The following is a 13,265-nucleotide window of genomic DNA, read 5'->3' on the forward strand; positions in this document are numbered from 1 at the left end:
AGACCTAGAGGCTGGGTCAAGCCTGGCCTCCCCAGGAGGTTTGGCGTTGGCTTTGATTCTGGTTTTGGGGGAGATGGTAGCGTTCCCATTCATTCGTAGTGTTTCATTCATTTCCTCCATCCCGCCTTGGCAAAGGGAGAGGACGGGAGCAGGAGGGCAAGACAACGAGAGGCAAAGTTTACTGCTCCCGTGTTCCCAAGCTGGTCACACAGGTATCTGCCTGCCAGCCAGGCACTGCCGAGCGTCAAGGGGCTCCCAGGAGCTCAGCCGTCAGCAGCAGAGCGTGAAACAACAACCACAGGCCAGGAAAAGGGATGGTGGCACACGGAGAGGCTGGGCTTTAGTCCTTGAAGAGGTGCCAGAGGAGTCTAGTGGTTGCACAGGTGGTGATCAGCTGGGGATGGGGCGCTTTGTAGGGGCAGCTCGTCCCCTCCTTGGCCAGGGAGGGGTGTGATCGCTCTGGTTACATTCATCCCACCCACTGTGAGTAATTAACCTTTTAAATAGCACCGAAAAAGAAGGGTCTGAGTTTCTGAGGTGCTGAATATCCAGCGCTCCCAGACACTTCAACCGAAGCCACATTTGTGCAGTGCCTTTGCAAATCAAGCTCTTAAAAACTGAGGAGCATTTTAGGGGCTTTTGCCCACCTGGAGTCAGCATCTCCATCTTGCGCTGCGGCTCTGCGCTGGAAAAGCTGGTGGAGATGCCGCTCGCGAGACCTGAACGCATGTCTCTGCAGGAAAGACCCGCTCCGCTCCTGGTGCTCCCCATTTTGGATTGGGGCAGGAGCAACGTCAGCCCTGCTTGTTGCTCCAGGTTGCCAGGTCACTACGTATCTCACCACCGCGTGCTCTGTTTCTGAAGTCCAATCAACACTATCTGGAGCTCCTTTGACAAAACGAGCCTCTCTGCTGGTCAGTCGTGGGTTTATTTATACGTTCTTTTCATTGATTAGAAAGGAAAGGACCAAAAAATGAAAAAGGACTCGTGTTTCCAATAGCCGTACCTCTAGTAGTTATAATTTTTGAAGCAATACTCGTAGCCCTGTGTGTGCCTCTCAACTATCCATGTATTTGTTCAGCTTTTTCGGGTCTGAGTGTGTGAAATATCTCTAAAGAAGATAGCTCTGTAAGTGATGGTGTAAATGCATTGTTTGTATGTATTCTAAAGTTTAAATAGATTGTACATATGGGGTTGTAAATGAACTGTAAACAGCAATCTATATTTTCTTGAATATATTATATAGCAGTATATATTTGTTAAATAAGTATTCTTGTATACTCTTCAATAACCTTTTTAATATTTTGTACAGATAAGTTTATTAAATATTTTATTGATAAATAGATCTCAGCAAGATCTTTTTCTTTTGAAGACTTGTGTCTGTGTCCTGAAACCAGATGGCTCACTTCACAGCAAACTTCATCGGTCACCTTCAATTCCTGGGCTACCTAAGATGTTAAAACCAAAAATGCCTTTCGTTTTACGCTGCCTTCCTTGGCAACCTCAGGTGCTTTCCAAGAAAAAAACAATGACAGAACAGTAAGTGTTTGTGATGGATTTATCAAAAAAAGGAACATCCCTTTTCTTCCTTGTGTTTCTGAACACAGTTCACCTGCCCTCACTAGTAGCCACCCAGCTCCAACCAGTCAAACAGGATTCTCTCCATTGACTTGAATAGAAAATTTTAGAGGCTCAGAAGCCTGCAGAAGAGAAGGCTCCGTGGAGACCTTATAGCAGCCTTTCAGTACCTGAACGGGGCCTACGGGAAGGATGGGGAGGGACTCTTTATCAGCCTCTTTATAGTGATAGGACAAGGGGTAATGGTTTTAAATTGAAAAAGGGGAAATTTAGATTAGATACTAGAAAGAAATTCTTTACTCTCAGGGTGGTGAGGGACTAGAACAGGTTGCCCAGAGAAGCTGTGGATGCCCCATCCCTGGAGGTGTTCAAGGCCAGGTTGGATGGGGCTTTGAGCAACCTGGTCTAGTGGGAGGTGTCCCTGCCCATGGCAGGGGGTTGGAACTCAATGATCTTTAAGGTCCCTTCCAACTCTAACCATTCTATGATTCTAAGCATTGTATTGAGGGGGTAAGTATGAGGGCTGGGAGAATATCCCCCGCCCACGCCATGCTTGTGATCATACAAAGCTGGCCTGATGGTTTGACTTGTGCATGGGACTCTGCTCTTGCAGGTGCCTGGCTCCCTGTGGGACCCCAAAGCAATGGTCTTTGGGAGGAGTGAGGGAGGAACCCAACTTGGTTAGGTCTGGTGAAAACGTTCCCTTTGGAAATGAGGAAGAAATTAGGAATTTCAATATTTGGGATATGGAAAAATGTAGCAGAGAGTTATTTCTCCCCCAAATCAGGTCTGGTAGTTTCATCCCCATTAGGTACCACTGGTGTATGTGATACATTGCCTAGAACTCGAGAGATTAGGTTATTACTACTGCAGCAACATTTTTTGCCAAAGATTGCTTTTAATTGAATATTGGTTTTCATTTGTCCATCCCTCTCTCTTTCAAATTATTTTTTTTTAATAGCTAAATAAATCACCCTGGGACATGAAACCCTTTTGCATTCCTAGTAGGTGAATATTAAAAGTTACGGGACATCCAGAAAGCAAGGAATCTGCAAGATTAGCTTAATCCATCGCATTAATGTGATGCACATTCTGGGAGGGGCCATCAAATAGCTGTATAACATTTTTCACCTGCTTTCACTAGGACATTACAGTTGCAAAATCAGAAGTCTCAGGGAGAGTGAGTTGCTTTAGCATTTGCTCCTGCAAAGGACATCACCAAAGTAGTGACAGGACAAAGGGTAATGGTTTTAAACTAAAAAAGGGGAGATTTAGATTAGATATCAGGAAGAAATTCTTTACTGTGAGGGTGGTGAGACACTGGAACAGGTTGCCCAGAGAAGCTGTGGATGCCCCATCCCTGGAGGTGTTCAAGGCCAGGCTGGATGGGGCTTTGAGCGACCTGCTCTAGTGGGAGGCGTCCCTGCCCATGGCAGGGGGTTGGAACTCGATGATCTTTAAGGTCCCTTCCAACCCAAACCATTCTGTGATTCTATGATTCTATGATAAAGTGCCTTGGAGACAGGGAGGGGAGGTAATAGGGTTAAATCTGCCTCTGCTCCGTCCTGGCTGCATACAATACTGTGAACATGCAGGTGTGGAGTAGGGCACGTTTGGAAGCACAGAAGAAGTCTTCACGGCATCAGGTATGTGTTTCAGTCACAGCAGAGCAACCTCAGGTTTGAAGACCCAGGAGAGACGCATGGAGAACTGCCAGGCGAGGTTTGCCTGAAGGACTGAAAAATTAATTCTTACAACACTGGTATTTTCTAGGCCGTCCCTTCATCTTGAGCACACACGTGGCTCAGCTGGAGCGAGGCGTGGAGATTTCTATTCCCAGTGGCACATGGACTGATGTACCAAGCACAAGCTACCTTTTGGGCCGTATCCCGCATCCTCATGTGCTCATTTACAGTCACATTGGCCAAGGGGCACTCTCCAGGTAGGCGCGGGGAGGGAGCCATTTGGCATTTGCCACCATGTCCCCCCCCCCAGCCCACTCTGTGTGCAGTTTTCCAGGAAAGTTTTAACAAGTTATTTTCAACAAGACATTGAAGGTCGAGAGCAAAGGGTTATTCAGAGGAGTCCTGTCATGTCTTCACTGAAATCAGAGGGGGTGGCAGGTTTGCGTTGAGTGGAGACAGGTTTTTAGTCCATCGCACTAACGTAGCACTTCAGACACTCGTGTGATTGACACCAGTTAATCCTCCTGTACGCTCAGAAAACCAAGCACTGCCACGGTCGGTTTCTATTTGGGAGAAATCTGAGGCACAGGAAAGACAGGTGGGATGCCCAAGGAATGATACAATGGAAGAAAAAGCAGAGCATCGCTAAAGCAGGACACAGTCTGACTTGGGCACCTGGTGACTTAACCCTAAAGCAAATTCCTAAGTCCCTTATGTAGTTAAAATTTAGTTGGTGCCTGCCAGGACCTCCAGAGGGAGATCTGGTACCCCTACATTTAGATACCTAAGTTAGACCAGACAAGTAATTTAGACATCTTTTTTGGGAGCATTTCTTTATGAATTGGGCGCGAGTCAGGTGAGCCAGGTCTATTTTGCTTGGAGCACCCGTTTTCCTCTTAGCACCTAATCCAAAGTCTAATGAAGTTAATTTTAACGTACACATTGACTTCAGTAGGTTTTGGACCAGGCTGTAGCATCTGCCTGACGCTTAACCCGAAGCCTCTCGTGTACCATCCCACGTGGTTTTCTGTAATGCAGACCGGTTCAGGACATAGCTGGGGACACCGCTGGGACACGTGGTCGCTGTCAGGCAAAACTGCAGTCCCAAAGTATTCCAGCATGAAAATGTCATCTTCTTTTCAGGAACCGATACTAGGTGGGTATGGTTTCATTACTATGAAAACTTAAATCCTCGTCACAAAGTGCTAATTCCACAGGAATCCTGCTATGTTGGACTGTCCTATTTTGGTGCAAATAGGTAGGAATACGAGGATAAAAGGAAACTCCTGCTTTGCAGGCCATACTTTGATACTGAAGCTCTTTCTTTGTCCTGTCACTTCTGTTGTCCTAGTCCCCGTCAATCGATCACGTGGGTCTCCCTCAGCCTGTGTACAATCCTATTGACTTCACTGGGGCTGGACTGGGGCTGCAATTGGACTTGCACGCTCCTTTTCACCCCGGATGCTTAAAATCCTTTTTGTGGGTGAAAATACAGGTTCCTTCCTAATAAAACCTGATGAGCTGTACCCCCTGCATGATGACAGCGGATGATGTTAACACTTCCAAACATTTATATTCTGTAAACGGTATTCCTGTTTCTAACAAGTTAGATTGGAACAGCTGGATCCTTATAAAAATCTAAGGGCGCCTGTTAGGGCAAAGCCGTCATGGAGTCCCGATGCTGGGAAAGCCTGTTTTTCCCAATTTCACGCCATCTCATTTTCGTACACAACAATTTCTCTTAGTACACGAAGCACAGCGTATTTTAGCGCGTGGGGGCTTTAAGGTGAGTTTGTTGAAGATGCTCATAAACTGGGAGAGTGGGGGCAATTCCCTCATCGTGAATTGCTTCAAACGGGATGGCAAAAAAAAGGTCCTCCTCCGAGTGTCCGACTGGCGAACTCCGCGGCCAGATGCAGAGCGAGTCGGACGGTTTAAACGACGTTCTGCAGTTTATTGGCAGCCGCAAATTGCTTTCCACAACACAACCTACTTTCCCGCAAGCAGGTTCCTGCCATAGGCGGAACGGGAAAACCTAGGCCGTTTAATATCAGCTTAAGCACCGTTTTCAAGGGCTTAAGCTGACAGTAAACAGACTAGGGTTTTTCCTAAAACAGCCTTTAACTAAATCTCTGCCCGCCTGTCCCCTCTGCGCAGGCGCGTTACCCCCTCTCCTAACTTTGGCGTGAGGCTGCCGAGAGCAGCGATGCTTCTGGCAGCCGCTCTATCTGCTGCTCGCGCTCAAACCCCATCAGCTCTTCCAGAAATATACACCGCTTTAATAGCTCCCGGTCACTCACAAAAGCTCTCTGGGTTCTTATTTTGCAAATCTGCCAGGAAAGAGAACGTTTGCCGGCGAGCGAAGAGCCTCAGGAAGCCATTGTAGTTGGGAGTCTGAGTGTGACCTGTGACACAGAGTAAAACAAGTCTCCTGGGTCTAGTGAGTTTATCCAAACCCAGTAATAGTTTGAGTGACTTTATTAACAACGCTAACGTTGAACATCTTGTTTCAAGGTTTTCCTGGCAATTAGCTAGACCAAAGAAAGGGACGGGGAGTGGACGCACGTATAAACCCCTCTTCTGTAAAATAAATACGTAAATGACCTCAACTGCAGGGAAGAGATTATCTGTTGTGGCTCGTGTACGCAATCTGCCTCCTCTGAGTCAAGAAACCGGTGTTTAGCTTGGAGTCCAACTCCAAATTCTTCACCATAAACACTGGGCAAGCACTCATCAACCTTCCTGAAGGGACGAACTTCCCTCATCCACACACTCTATAGCTCATTCCCAGCAGCAAACACGGAGCTGGAGGGAGCAAGGGGAAACAAGCATTGGTTATTTTGGAGTGGCTCTGGATGAAAACGCTCGAGTCAGGTGCCTGCCACCCACTGATTTTCTGCGCACTTAGCAGATGTCTACATCGCATGTGAAATTTGGGGTCTGGCAAGTATTTTTGTAAACTTTGTACGCATGAAGTAATGAAGAAGGTGAACGAAGTCTAAACAAGTTATCAAAATAAAGAATCCAGTTATATTTTACCATAAGTGTCTTTATTTTTGTTATTGGAGTCGTGTGCTTTTTCATAAAAGGTATCGATCTGGCGAAACACTTGAACATGAGTCGAAGTCACTGAAACCAGCGGGATTAGTCGCCCGGTGAGGATTAAGCACAAATGCGAACGACAGAGATTAGGTGCTACCGCAAACAGTCAATTCCTTTGCGACAGGTTTCCCAAGAACTCTCAAATAGTCTAAAATAGGCAAGACCACACCGCGTTTTCAGGGTAAGTTGGCACATTTGGACCACGAGCACTTTTGAGGCTCTTTGCCTGGGATCCCGGGGAACACTACGGGCTTCGGGGGAGCCGGATCCTCACTGTGTGGGATCCGCTCCTCTCAGGAAATACAGCCGTGAAAACCAGACCCGCGCTTTTGTGCAATGAACAGAGTAGCAAATTTTCAGATCTCAGCCTTACGGTAAGAGCTGCTAGGAGGAAGGTGGCGATCGAATCAATCTGGTTTTGATAACCTTAGAGAAAATCCATTTAAGAAAATCGTAAGGCGTTATCCTGCAGTAGATACGGTCATCGCCGACCAGATCTCATCTCAGTTTAGGTCTTAATGCAGTCAGTAGGATTTATTATAACGGATTAACGTTTGTATAAAAGGCATACACGAGTCAAGTACAAGTATTGCTAAATTAATTCCTCATACAAAGTATACGAATAATGCACTGTAAACAACTGCTTCTCGTAGGTGCTTCAGTTCCCAGGCTTTAATAGCTGCTTGTCATCTTTGGTTAACGCAAGGTTTTTCCTGTCCTCAGGAGATCCACTACAACAGCTGAACTTTTACAAACCGAGTCCTTTGCTCAATGACCCGATTCCAGATACTGTTGAAGAACAACAGTTTTGTTCAACCAGATCGACGTGTGAACCAAAACAATCAAGTGAACTGTGTTTTTTTATGTTGCTAACATACAGACATGTGCATATGTATATATATATATATACGTGTACATATATCTCTCTCTCTCTCTCTCTCAAGGTATGTGAACACACACCCCTTCACTCTGCCCCAGGGAGCACCTAGGCCAACAGATGCCTTCAGCGTCTGCCATGAGGCCACCCAACGGGAACTCTTGGCAACATCTGGGGGCTGCTTAAACACACACAGACACACACAACGATGGATTTCTAAAGTGAGCACGAGAAGTGTTTTGATCACGACTGAATACGGCCCTGTAGAAAGAAGGAAAGTCCCATGACTCTCCGATGAACGGAATCGGTTGCACGGGGACGGTCCCTTCGCTTTGAACGCGCCTGGTTCCTTCCCGCGTTGCTGCAACCGCGGTCTCAACACTTCTGCCTCGAGCATCCGGCAGCTGTTTCGTCCTGCGGCAGTGTAATCTGAAAATCCACTGGCTAGTCTCAAAAGCTGAACCAGTTTCTGATGCAAAGAAGGTCACTTAAATCCACTGTCTGTCTGCAGGTTTGAAAACTAGTCCAAAATATCCAGAAAAGGAACTCTATTACAAATTGCTCTAAACATTAGTGAAAAATTCAAGGGGGATTTAGAGAGAAGCGGAAGGTGTGTATATAATTGTGTAAGAAAAGTAAGGAACTAATTGGTCTTTCTGCATCACAGAGAGCATTCCCCAGTGCCGTTCTCACTAGCACCACATTAAATCTGGTAATAAATCATGTACATTAAGATACCCAGCGCATCGTCTAAATTCATCTGTTTGCAAGGGCAGGACTTCCCCTGACTATGGTCTTTAGTGTTTTGTTTATTTATAAATGTCTCTATGAACTCCACAGGGTGACCATTCCACAGGTTCATGGCTAGAAAGCTTTTCCTGATTCCATCTGGCTCTGTTCCCCTCACTTACATTATTTTCATTTCCAGCTATCGCCTGTAACTTCTGCTGTTAGCACGAATGGTAGGATGTTTTTTTCTGGTTTGTTTTTTTTTTTTTTTTTTTTTGCTATCCGCAAAGGAGAGGAATGAACAAACGGGAGGAACAGTGGACTTGTCAGCAACGTGCTATAGCAAGGATCTGCTTCTCAATAGTAACATTCCATGCCATTTCACGGGTGCAACCATGGCAGAGTAATAGCCATTTTCTCACAGCGAACTTATCTAATTTGTGGCTTGGCAGAAAATTTCATTCTTCAGTCCTTAGTGCAAAGAACTGAAATTTAGGTATGCATTGAGACTGGTTTAATTCTTTAAAGTTGCTGAGCAAGCACTGTTCCCATAGGCTTCATTAGAAGATCTAGGCCACCTATAAGTAGTTATATATAGATTCTGCAATCCATTTTAACCTTTTAATAGCAGCACTTTTGACCAGCATTCTTTACCTTCTCTACAGTCAATCGAAAAATGAAACACTTGGCCGTGCTTCAGAGAAGAGCTCCGTATGTATTCCCTCCCCGAGCAGCCATGGTTGCCTTATGGTATTTTTAATACCCTGCGGAGTCCTAATTCTGAGACTTGGAGAAACTGCACACCTCGTCCACACATCTCCCTTGTACTCATCCCGAGCTCAGCCTGACCTCTGATTGACTACCAACCCCATCTGACCTGGAGAAGACAACCTTACAGTTGTCCTGGGGCCTTGGGCTGTTTTGGGTCCATGCACCAGGGTTACATGGACGGACGGGACATGAGGAGAGGGTCAGGCCTTTCGCAGCCTACCCGGATCCAGTGCCAGGATCCATCCACTGGGGGATTTTTATCCCTACAGAGTAGCCTGGTATTTCCAAATCAGGCCAGCTGGGCTGCCCCAAACCCCTCCCTGACTGTTCTCCAGCAGGTAAGCGAGGCGGTAGTATCTCAGGTACACTTGCGGCCAGTGAATCTAGTATCAGTGTAGTCTAGAATGGGAGCAGACAATAAATATTCCACCCTCTGCCAACTCCTGCAGAGTCCTGAAGACACAGGACGAAGGTACATCACCATTCGATCAATAAAACTATAATTTGGACCAGCCATCTCTCTTTAACTTTCTCTAAAACATCTCAGTAGAAAACAAGCCATAATCTATAATAAACAGAAAAAAATAGGACAGACTTTCTCACAAAAAAATTACACGTTCACAAAATAATTACATCATTTTCTTGTTAATCACTGAATTTGTGTTTATAATTTGGTCAGATCATCCTGTAACCAGTCTGTGATCATGGCAGCCATCTCCTTGCTGGCATCCAGCACAAAGGCGTGGCGGAGCCCTTTCTCACAAAGTCGAATGTCTCCGTCTGGAAAATCCAGTTTGATCTCATCGTAGTAGTGCTGTGGACACCAGCTGTCTCCCGTTCCGTAGTAAAAAATCAGCTAGAAATGAAAGCATAGCAAATCATTAATTTGAGAAGTTATTGATGAGGCAACCAGTATCCAAACAAAGAACACTGAATTATTTGGAAATAAGTGATGCATCATTACCCAACATATACTGTGAGGAACAGCATATTGGTAGTTCTTGGTTGTTTCCAAGTCTGCAATTATGATTAAGCCAGTTAAATGTTTTTTGACTCAGTTTCCTCACCTGTAAAACTGTGGAGAACGATATGGGCTTAACTCTGAAAACAGAGATCTGCTGATGAACATCTGGCTGTCTTAAGAAATTTGTTATTATGGATCCAAACATCTAGTTGTCCATGAAGTCCACCCCTATCCAGGCAAGCTTCTGCGTTTTCCCTAGCTATTAGCTGTTTTCTATGTTAGCTTTCTAGCTCGTTAGTCAAATAGCAAAAATACCAGTTAACTTGATGCTATGTCCCAGCTGAAGGGACCAACCGTTACGTTTTTCTTCTGGCTATAAACTAAGAGAAGCAGGAGGTTCTTCTACATTTTGGAGTAGCTCAGTCTCACTGGCATCTGTCCGGTGTGACCTCAAAGCATCTGCCCGGCCGGGGCCTTACGTGGAGGAGCACCTGTTCTTCTTCACCTTGGTGTCAAATGTAAACCAGAGGTGATTGGCTCAGAATAATGTCAGAATAATGGCAATTATGGTCATTCTCAGAAGCAACACTTTTTTTGTGAAGTGCTGCCCGTGTAGAGCACAGGCACCTCCCAGAGACTGATGAGTGTTTTCTTTTGGGTTGTAATGCGGAAATAAAATTCTACGAAAGTCCATTTTGTTTTGATCTTGCCCTAATAACCTTGCTCAATGACATACATGAAGCAGGTGCTACAAGATCCACCTGAACACAAAGGTCCCAAATGCCAGGCTAATGTCATACTCAATGAAGTGTCTTTTCTCCGTTAGAAACACCAAATGCCACTCCTTCTGAAGTCAACATTTTCTCCCATTTTCATCTCAACTTTGCATGCTACAGCAATGCTTTTCAATTTCCAAAAAAAGTAATTTAAGGGAGAGTGGTTGTCTGGGAGAGAGTAAAAATCTACAGATTTAAAACCACACAGGAACAAGATTAATGACGAGGACTCTATAATAAAATGTTTGAATGCAGGTACCAGAAGGATGTTCATTGCTCAACATATCACTCACACAGCTTGGCCCAGTCCCATTACTCTCATTTGTTTCGTATTTCGTTTCTGTACTTCAGTGAATAACTGAGCAATGCTAACATAAATTAGGGGACAAGAAGTTTTCCTTTCATCACAAAAATCTTCAATTCCATCATTTTTGTAGCCATGTGGAATATAAATAAATGCACCCACTGGGGCAGAGGTGGGCTAAGAGCCCAGACTGCATTTCACAAAATGTTACAAGTTTTTGTCTAACTCGCTTTTCTCTTCTTGAAGCGTACCCAAATCCTGGACATTACTGCCTATTGCCTGTATCCAAAATACAATATCTGAGTTCCACAGACACCAACCCAAGTTACACCTCTATGGATATGCAGAACATAGAACACAAACCATTCCGTGTTAACAAACATCTTTTGTCACTCAGTAATTGCTGGAAACAAGGTACGTCGTTTGCTTTAGCAGCAAATTTCTTTTGATCTTGCCTTCGATTCATAAATCACAGGATGTCACGCTAGCAAAAATTCTTCAAAAAAGCCAACGTAAAATGGCCAGCTGCATTCAGGCTTTATGAAAGCCAAACGTCTGACCGAATTATGTTTAACCCCGGGCCCCGTTACCAACAGATACAAAAATAAAGATTATGAAACTGAGAAAAAAAAGAAATGGAGCCACTCTAGTTTAATGGAGTAGTCCTTGAAATCATCAGATATTTTGATAGGCTGGTCCTAGAGTCTCATCACATGATCATTTAGAAAAAGATGAAAAGTCATTTACACTTACAAAGGTGGATAAAATACTTGGCTTAGTCTGCATGAACTGCAAAATGGGCTGTTCTCCAGGTAGGGTTGTAAACTTGAGAACTCACAGATTTGGAAATGCCTGAACAAAAGATTAATGTGCATTCTCAGCTTGCCCCTGGTATATATGCGTTACAGTTTAATCTTTCATTGCACGATCCAAAGGATCCTTGACTCATTCAATCTACTGACAGGATGACGTTCAGCTGATGAGCTGCTATTTGATAGTACTTTGCGTTTTTAATTCTGTGTGTGGTCTGAGGATTTATTTATTACATATTTCATGGTTTACAGACAGAATTTATTTTCTTATGTGCATTCCTCTGGCATACACCACTGTGGGATTTGCATGATCACATTTATTCATTTAGGTTTGCAACACCTTAGTGGTCATTTTTATCTCCATTTTGCAGATGGGGAGCACAGAAATTAATGTCAAACTACATCCATTAATTTGAAAGTACATAGTGTAGTCTGAAACACCTAGAGCTGGTTTTCCAGTGTGTGTAGCATTACACAGTATTGACTGTGCTCAAAGGATAGCACTCCTGGACTTCATTTGCAGGTGCTCTGAAACGCTCGCTATTTATCTGTAAAACAGATTTCAAGGTCTTGAATCATAGAATCATAGAATCGTTTTGGTTGGAAGAGACGTTTAAGATCATCGATTCCAACCATTAATCTAGCACTGCCAAGTTACCACTAACCCATGTCCCTCAGCACCACATCTACACGTCTTTTAAACACCTCCAGGGATGGCGACTCCACCACTCCCCTGGGCAGCCTGTTCCAATGCTTGACAACCCTTCCGGTGAAGAAATTTTTCCTAATATCCAATCTAAACCTCCCCTGGCGCAACTTGAGGCCATTTCCTCTTGTCTTTCCTCCTATCACCTGTTACATGAGATACTCGGAGAAGTGAGGACAAACTGTGACCACGTATGAAAAATATTAATGACTTCAGCAACAGCCCGTTCTTGGATGGGAAGTTTAGGTGCCCTTTACCATGAAGCTATCCAGTTTTACTTCATATAGTTCCCTGTTTCTTTCAACAGGCATTTTACTGCTTCTGTCACAAATGAGGTAGGAGCTCTGCACCCTGTGGCCTCCTTCGTTACACAGATCTCTTGCTTAATGAAAGAGAAAAAAGGAAAAGGGATGTTTTAATGAAAGAGCACCTCTTCATGCATACGTAAAAGGCATCTGAATTAAGAGCCGTGCTACCTAACTTTGAAATGCCTGGTAATGCAATGTCAACCGGTTTTAGCAGAGTGTGCCAGACTTCAAGGAGGTAATCCAAAAACCAGGTATTTTACATGTGGCACCTACATGTATTGGCAACAGTGTTCGCACCTCTAGATCTGCTGCCTTAGGGCTCTGTCCCTTAAGGTAACGGTGTAAGTGAGAGAATCAGCAGTGTCAGCTTCTGGCCAGAGGAACACGGGACAGCTTCCTGCTGGGTGTCACACTGGGGGTGTTCAGCCCTGGAGAAGGCTCCAGGGAGACCTCATTGCAGCCTTCATGGACTTAAAGGGAGGCCTACAGGAAAGATGGGGACAAACTTTTTAGCAGGGCCTGCAGCGATAGGAAAAGGGGCAATGGTTTTAAACTAAAAGAGGGTAGATTTAGACTAGATACAAGGAAAAAATCTTTTACAATGGGGGTGGTGAAACACTGGCCCAGGTTGCCCAGAGGGGTGGTAGATGCCC

General features: G+C 44.7%; 1 protein-coding gene across 2 annotated transcripts in view; it reads right to left on the reverse strand.

Moving 5' to 3' along the window:
* Positions 1-6,306: 6,306 nt before the first annotated feature.
* LDAH (lipid droplet associated hydrolase) overlaps positions 6,307-13,265 on the reverse strand; it is a 118,410-nt gene continuing 111,451 nt past the window's right edge. For both annotated transcript variants that reach the window (XM_074153540.1, XM_074153541.1), the window contains one exon: positions 6,307-9,598. In XM_074153540.1, coding sequence (XP_074009641.1) covers positions 9,407-9,598 — 192 coding nt within the window. In that variant the 3' untranslated portion in view covers positions 6,307-9,406. The remainder of the gene's footprint in view (positions 9,599-13,265) is intronic.

The sequence above is a fragment of the Numenius arquata genome, chromosome 9 (assembly GCF_964106895.1).
Source record: "Numenius arquata chromosome 9, bNumArq3.hap1.1, whole genome shotgun sequence".
NCBI lineage: Eukaryota > Metazoa > Chordata > Aves > Charadriiformes > Scolopacidae > Numenius > Numenius arquata.